General features: G+C 37.2%; 1 protein-coding gene across 1 annotated transcript; it reads left to right on the forward strand.

Moving 5' to 3' along the window:
* Positions 1-982: 982 nt before the first annotated feature.
* On the forward strand, positions 983-4,339 carry LOC145497523 (diencephalon/mesencephalon homeobox protein 1-B-like). Its single transcript, XM_081477338.1, has 3 exons — positions 983-1,282; positions 3,296-3,474; positions 3,739-4,339. Exons 1-3 carry the CDS (start codon positions 1,156-1,158, stop codon positions 4,072-4,074), a joined length of 642 nt encoding a protein of 213 aa, XP_081333464.1. The 5' UTR covers positions 983-1,155; the 3' UTR covers positions 4,075-4,339.
* Positions 4,340-8,982: the final 4,643 nt, after the last annotated feature.

Raw genomic sequence — 8,982 nt, forward strand, 5'->3', positions numbered from 1 at the left:
AACTCCCCTTGGTAGAAACATACAAAGCAAACGTATTGCATACTAAGAACATAGGTTGCTTCTTCTCTTTGAAAAACTAATGAATCAACAAGAGATCCTGAACACAGACTACAGCTGTGACACAATAGCACTCTACTTTCTTCATTTGCTGCGCGACATTTCTGCTCATTTGCACTTGTAGCAGAAAGACTCATAAAACGGCTAGTTGTCGCTGCATACTTACATGTTTAATCTGTTTAGTTCCTTTACTTTACGGATGTTCGGCGTTTATTCGTAATTAAAACCATGGATTATGCCTTAATTTATAAACCGATAGGCGATAAACATCGGCGAGTATTAATGAACAAAATTCCAACACAATCTCACACACGCCGCCTCTGTCGGTAAGCATTTGAGAATGAAAACAATTTAATCCTGTAAACAGAACGAAAACTTAAAATAAACTGACTAAATGGCTGCTGATGGATGCCGTCGAGAAAAAGCGAGACCAATAAATCATGCCTTGGAAGGGTATCACTATTGGGGGATTTGTATGCATTGATACTATAATCCTGTGACACGTGAATAGTAACAGCCCCATCACATATGCCTTGCCTGATACACACCAGGTAATCCAGGTTTTTTTTCATTAAAACTTGGCTCTCTTGATAATGAAGTTGAAACATCTTGCAACTTAACTCCACAAGGAGATAAGCGGTCCTTGACAGAATGTAAACGTTAAGGTGTCTAATTGCTCATTTAATGGCATTAGCACATCATTCTTAAAATAAGTAAGGATGAAAGAACTAGGAAATGATTATTTTCTCCGTCCTTTTGGAGCAAACGTCTACGAATTAGAGTGATTTATGTTATGCATTGCACGATTAAAAACGTCCTTCAAAGCTGCTGTTACGTTAACTACTGGCATCTGCGACAGTTTCTGGAGCATTTATCAATGTCAACGTGCGTGGCTTAATTACATTAGCAGCTACAGCAGCTTGTAAGCTAACACGATCTGATTATGAAAAGCACACATGACACACATATACGAGCGTCTGCGATGCGAAGGTACATGCATTGCAAGTATTGAGGTGCTGCAGTCAGGGATAGAACACAATCTGACAGTCTGTCAGAAAAGAATCAAATACATCGAAGGTAGCGGTACGCTATTCCATAATGGATACCAATCCATTCTCAATTGAAAGCATTCTGAAAAAGAACTCGTCCACGCCGACTGATAACACAGAGGAACCCAAACCTTCGAAATCAACAGAGGCCCTTTCACTCGCTGTGAAACTAGCTGGTAAGTTGCAATTTATCCAAGATGACGCTTATTCAGGTCCATACATGTAGTAAACCATAAGTGTCTAATGAAAGATGTCTTGTGTCGATTAAGTTAGATCCCAGAATCCGCGTTAAAGGTGACAAATAAAAGAAAAACACACTAGGGCATTATTTTGAGATCAGATCGTCTGGGAGAAGAAACTGTGCAACAAATTAAATGTGTTATCATATCCCCCTCGTCCGTAAAATAATTGATGGTAAGATGTTGAATGCGACGTTTAAATCTCTAAGTTTTAGCCTTCTGAGATCTATAATCTCAATCAAAACAAATCGCATGTTTGAATAACAGAGTGCGTACTTCAGTAGAATAGAACAGGATTGCTATAATGGTGCTCGGTTACCTCGATGGACTATCTTAAACTCTTTATGGCCCATCAAAAACGAAACGTGAGCAGTTATTTCGTAGACGTTTAGCTTTATGTCAAATCAAAACAAGTTGCCTCTTGGCAAAACAGAACACCTTATTTAAATAGGAATAAATGATTACAGATTAAAGCTAGGTTTTCTCCCCGAATATCTGTTAATCTTCTAATAGTGATGGTTCATCGTACGAGACTATATTACCGATTCAAAGAAAAGAAATGCAAGTTCTAATGTAATGAACGCAAAACCGCATAATTAGTAATGGTATTCCAAGGAATAGTTTGGCAACATCATTACTCGTAGATAGCATTTTCGCAGACTCGCTTTTGCAATGTTTCTAAGTTTAGTTACTGAGTACTTTGATAAGCCCTTTTAAATGCTATTGCATCAATGATGTGAGCCTTGGGCTGTTGAAGCTGACTAGAGCGGTATAAGGTTTGCTGAATGGCTGAACACGCACCGATGTCTGCTAAGAGTCAATGCAAACAAGCTAACAAGGAGCGAAGAGCTATCTACATCTTAATGAGAAATCCATCTTCAAACACCCGTAATAAGCAGAATGTCAAAAGTATCTTCATCCAGGCTAACCTCTAGGCTCATTAAACCGAAGCGAGGTGATCTCGTTTACAAATTTTAAGGATAGCAATCTACCACACCTGGTTATTTCTTTATCGCGAAGTTTATCAAAACAAAATGTCTTTTTGAACCAATCTGGCGCCGTAAAAGTATGCAAAATGGCTATCCGTTTAAACGAGCTGATGTCAAGGACACTAAACTTATTGTGGTTGACATTTAAGTATGGTTTTACATTAGATAAAATGGAGCAGCACGTTTGAAGCCCAAGCAAGTTGGTCCAGTGGGGGCGGCCACCTTATATTTAACACTGACAGAGATGCAGAGATGTCTGTCTGAAATATAGATTAAAAAGCCCTAGCAGCCCATTATAGGCGTACTGTATCTGTTATTCTACTTCCTAAGAGGTACCATAATGAAATCAAAAATTGATTATCCTGTCTAATTAGCATTCGTCACGACTATAAATATTGTTTTAGACTATTATGACTTGGTCATATTCAGTCTAACACTCACTTATTTTGCTGTAAAAATGAAAATACCTTTCAAGATGCCAGGTCATACACATGTTTATCTCCAAGCGGTACCAAATAAGGTGCTGGTAATCCCACCGGAGTATGATGACGAGAACATTCCGTCAGTTTGATACTAGATCCCCCACCTCCCCCCCGGACATTGGTGCTCTTGGCAATTTTTCAATTCTGTTTGATTGATGGAAATGATCTAAAGGACGCAAAAAGACTATTTTTGCCAGTTTGATTCATGGCGAAAGTGGGCCTCAGACTCCCTCTGAATCTGCTTGACCACTAATATACGATAACGAGAGCCTCGTATACTTCCTATATATCGCAGTTTTCTCTAAAAAAATTAACGACTGGAATTAATTTGATTTTTGTTTTGGGTTCCCTCGTTAAAAATTATTTTCGTTATTATTATATATATTACTGGCATGTTACACAATGTCCCACGCAGTGCAATGAGTGTTTTAGTCTAACGGGTAAGCCCAATCACATGCACGATTTTTTCTCTCTCTCAGACGTTATTTTAGAAGCTCGACAAGAGAAAACTCGCCGTACACCACGGCGCACGCGCACAGCCTTCACGCACCAGCAGTTGGGAATCCTGGAGAAATCCTTCAGTAAAACACATTACCCAGATGTAGAGCTCAGAGAGCAACTGGCTGAGAAGACCAATCTGCAAGAAAGCCGGATTCAGGTAAATAGATTACGTGATGGTTTACAACTAAACTAAAAGTTGCAATGAACGACGTTTACAAAACGACAAAATGAATAGTGCTTATAGTATCAGGGTTTACATTCTAAGCTACGCTGACAAGCGTTTGCTCGTTTGGTTGTTTGTGGCTTAATTCAAAGGAAGTTAAACGAACGTTCAAACCATTTTCACGTTTTAGCCGAAATTAAAATTATTGGCTCTTTGAACATATCAATGTTTAATTCATTCTTCACATCTCGGTTTTAGGTCTGGTTTAAAAACAGACGTGCCAAATACCGCAAGGAAGTAAGAACGTGTCTTCCACAAGACAGCTACGACAGTGATGAGGAGCACATTTCTACTGCTTGTCCAGTGACACCGACCCAAGCCCCGCCGTCTTGTTTTCAGTGCAACACAGTTCCATATTATTTCAACTATAACGAGCCTATAGACTCAATGAGATCTTTTGGATGTTCCACGAGCATGTACCCCACACTCACTTCACACACTCAGTTGGCACCAGCACATGGAATACACGGTTGGCAGCCAGTTACAAACCTGATGATGGATCATAAGCATCTGGGAGATCTGTGGCGTGGATGATAATGATATTAGATTTATCGCCCTATTTTTTCTTTTTTCTTTTGTTTTTCTTTTGTTTTTGTTTTTGTTTTCCGATAAACTCGAAATTACGGAGCACTTTAACCATTAACTAGAGTCTATCTTAGTTATCTCGAACGAAATGCACCTAAAGCTTGGTGCCTTTGCTATTTTAACTTTTACGTTATGTATTTTAACAGAGTGTGCAACGTATTATTTGAATACTTTAAATAATGTTAACTTTTCCACATATTCGCATCCCATGACAGACGTGGGGCCTTTTAAATTACAAGACACATTCAGAAACTATATGTATGCCCATTGTTTTTCTGCGCGCCGATACAATTTACGCCCCGCCCCCCCCCCCCCCCCCCACAAACTGGACCCCGTAGATAAAGGCGTTTCAATACAGTTTTTGAGAGAACATACCTAGCTTCTTCAACCAGCTTTTTCCACGTTCGCCGGTTCGCTTGTTTAGATTTAAGTTTCGCTTGCTGTTCTTAAAGTGAAATTGATATTGTCATGATGGTAATGATAACCAGAAAACCCCCAAATCAATAAAAACCTAAATTTTGCGCATTACCTAATTCATGTTGAGGTCAATACAAAAAATCTTAAACGGAACTGTATGCCACATAAACTATGGCAGGATTAAAACATTTTAATGTTTAGTTTTAAATAAATCGCATTCCTTTATTTGTAATATTTGTAATATAATGGTAATTAGGGAGAAACAACATAATTTTCATACAAACGATCTTAGCAAATAAGAAATTTTCAGAGATCAGCAAAACATTGCTTCTGTCAAATATGCGACGTATTTTAACATTATTTTTGAGACAAACATAATTTGAGTTTTTCTGTATAAAGGCCAAGGTTACCCCCCAAAATTCTATCAAACTACCAAAGGTACGTGAGTTAATGTGTTCGTCTTGAAAGTTATTGTCTCGTCACTTGGCCTGATTGATTGGTAGGCTAAACATTTCCAAGGTCAAGAGAACGCTTAAACGAGTTTCGTAACGGCTTGCGCATCTTGAATAATAATGGTCAGTAGATAAGAGAAATAACTTAATTTTCATGCGAATGATCTTATCAAATAAGAAAGTTCCAGAGATCAGCAAAAAGAAAATGAAAACTTTGCCTCTGTCAAATATGCGACATATTTTAACACTATTTTTGAGACAAACATATTTGACTTTTTCTGTGTCATGGCAGTATCAACTTCACTAAAAAGCACGGCTGGTAAAAACTTTGGAAACATCGATCAAGAAGACCTGATTATAAGGGTCAAGGTTACCCCCAAAAATTCGATCAAACTACCAAAGGTACGTGAGTTAATGTGCTCGTCTTGAAAGGTATTGTCTCGTCACTTGGCCTGATTAATTGGTAGGCTAAACATTTCTAAGATCAAGAGAACGCTTAAAGGAATTACGTAACGGCTTGCGCATCTTGAATAGTTTAGCCTCGATTTTTCAAGTTCGTCGTTTGTAATCTGTGTCAATCTTCTCCATCCTTAACCATCCTTTTTCCTTTATGGTTTATTATTTTCTCTTTGGTGCTTCTCTATCTTAGTGAAAAACTATTATTTTCAGGTTTTCAATTTAAAAGTTATTTTGTACGTGGCCAAGATATCTCAAAATGCCGTGACTGACCTCTTTTAATACCCGTCATTTAGTGTTTACTGATCCTATTGTAGAACAAATGTTTGTTTTACGCGTTTTCGGTCAGCCAGTGCGTCAAAGTAGCTTAAGCATCGGGCAATTTTCTTATAACTGATGAAAAACTAAGGCTAATTCACAACCAATATGAAAATAAACGGTAACACGGGCGTGTCTAGACAAAATCGTGAAGTCTAGTCATTATATACGTATTTTCTAAACTTTTCAACTTATTGTATGCCTGAAAAAATAGGATTTTTAACAGTCTGGCTCACTGAAGCATATCACTGATCCTCTAAATTGCTTGGATCAATCAATATCTGATGATTGCTTTCGACGGTGCCTGCTAAAGCGCTCTGATGAGAAGAGTAGAAGAGGAAATTTTCAAAAGGTAGGTACAGTTGAACCTCTCCTTGTGGACACCTCCGCAATACGGACACATCTATTTTACGGACAGCTGACGTGGTCCCAGAGAAACCAGAATTGATATAAACCCTACCTCTACACTCTTTTTTGTTTTATAAAAATACATTTTATAAGAATTTATATCGAGGCTGAAGTCTACGGAATTTTTAGAATATATTACGAATAACCCGAGGCTGAGACTTTGAAAGAATATAATTTTGTGTGTTGAAAATTTGTAAATATAATACAATTATATGTTTTTAACTAAACTATGGTAAAATTCTTCCTTTCTCTAAACAGCAAAATTAGCCAAAAAGCAACAAAATCAGAGCACTAGCCGTATGTTCGATGCTAATAACATTTCTGCAAGACGTCATGAATGTCATATCAGGCTTAAATGCCTGCAGTCTGGCTGCAAAATTACTTTAACACCATCCAGACATCAAATACATTCCAAAACAGAAATGTCATAAGCTGTAATCTAGAAATACTCACAAGAATATTTTCAGCCTACTATTTGCAGAAAAATAAGACTATTAAGCCCTGGCCGGAAAAGCAATATTCTTATATAAAAAAGAGTGTATCATACGGACACTCCGCCCGTAGGTTCGACTGTAGATTAACATGGCAAATACTCATTTTGTTCTTTCGATTAATTCTTAATCCCACTGTCTTGAATAGTTGGCAATTATTTGCAATCTAAGCACCCCTACAACACCACCTCTTAGCAGTAGTTATAGTTATAGTCAGTATGCTTGAAGATAATTTATCGTCTTACCAAAACGTCTGATGCAGTACATTCAAACTGTTTATTTTCCTTAAATTAAGATCAAAGTTCTTCTTGACTAAAATCAGCCGCGGACCATTAGGCCGCTATATTAAATATTTATACTGCTGAAAAGTGGTCTGAAATAATACTGAAGGCATCAGAAAACACAATTGAAATGTTCTTTCATAAACACGAAAATGGTCTTCATCGCCAAATGTTTGGAAAAACAACTTGAATTGTTGTACTTGGAGAGAATGACGTTTTTCTATTAGACCCTGTCACACCCACTGTCGGTCAGCCGTGTATGACCATGCAAGTAAAAGCTATTGGGCGCTACTTTCACCTGACGCCATTCGATTTTCAAACTGATGCAAAATGAGTTATTCAATTTCCCAGTTCAGTTTGCACTTGGTTCCAATTCGGAGTGAAAATTTGGAGAGACATTGAAAATATTGCACGCATGGGACACAGGAAGCCGTTTATTTTGGTACGTCCGTCATTGTAAATAAATTTAAAGCTTCTTACACAGTAGCAGTAATTAAACCAAACAGCTTCGATGACAAGCACCAGTACCCCTAAATATAGAATCAAGGCCATGCAAGAAATTTCATTATTTTTCGTAAATACCAGTTGAACACGAAATAGCGGGAGTTCGAAATAATTGGTTGTAAATGAATGAAAGGCAAATCCAAGGGAAATGGTTTTGAGATCTTAATAACGGGGAAGTCGAAATAACCGAGTTCGAACCGGGATCCAAGTGTTCTGTGGTCTTTATTTTGTAGTGGTTAGGATTGAAAAGGATCCTTTTGGGCTCTTTACATCGTCTTCTCGCTATCTTTCTGGGAAAGGAAAATTAAAGATTATGTAAATGCTGTTGCCTCATGCAAGGATATAAATACAATTTTGATAATTCGAATAACAAAAATATATTTATTTATTCATTACTTTTTTTGCACCTTTCTTTGTTCTTTGATAATCCATTGATTATCTTCCTACACACGTATTTTCGCTATTCCGAACCCTCGGGGAAAACGAAATAGCGCGGAAGTTCGAAATAACTTGTAGTAACCGACTGAAGGGCAAATTCAAGGGAATTCGTTTTGAGTTCTTAATAACGGGGAAGTCAAAATAACCAAGTTCGAACCGGGTTGCAATTGTGATGTAGTTTTTAACTTACCATGGCTACTTGTCGCTATCTTTCTAGGAAAGGAAAATTAAAGATAACGTAAATGTTGTTGCCTCTTGCAAGGCTATAAATAAAGTTTTGATAATAAAAATATATTTATTTATTTATTTATTTATTTATTTATTTATTTTTTTATTACTTTTTGCACCTCTCTTTGTTCTTTCTTTGTATTCCATTGATTCCATTGATTAACTTCCTACGCACGTATTGATAAGCGGCTTTCATGTACTGTTTGTTAGATATAAGCACAGATGCCAAGAAATACTCTCAAAAACAGCGTGTTATGGGTTTTTGAAATAGTATAGATGTTTTTGTTTCAGATCTACGTCGTTCCCTTATTACCAGTCCGGGATCGTTATCAGATTTGATAACCTCGACCAAAACAAACCATCAACCAATCGCTGCACAAGTTTTCGTTCACGTGACATTATTTGGTAGCAACAGTGTATAATTCAATATGGCAGTCGACGGGGCGCTGCGATGAAAGGAGTTACTTTTTTCACAACATCACAATACAATTTCATTTAATTAATTGTATGTTTGCTTCACAATAGGTTACTGGATTATGGAATAGAAACAGAGATGTATGGAAGAAAACTGTCTTTGTCCAAAAGCTACTGCGAAAAGTTTCATTTTCAGATAGACACCGTATAATATTTGTTCCAAGTTAAAACACACGAAGGTAGACAACAGGTATTCTGTTCACAAAAGCGTTGTTTATTGATACTAATATGATAGCTTCTATTTTCACTCAGGCTTCATTTTCTTGATAGTTGGCGAAGCTGGCTGTTCAACAGTCTGTATAAAATATAAACGAAACACTAACAGTAAATACATCTTGAGTTCACAAATTGACACTGAACAATTTGCTTCTATATTCCAAGCAGAGAGCT

This window comes from Orbicella franksi, chromosome 9 (assembly GCF_964199315.1).
Source record: "Orbicella franksi chromosome 9, jaOrbFran1.1, whole genome shotgun sequence".
In the NCBI taxonomy this organism is placed as follows: Eukaryota; Metazoa; Cnidaria; class Anthozoa; order Scleractinia; family Merulinidae; genus Orbicella; species Orbicella franksi.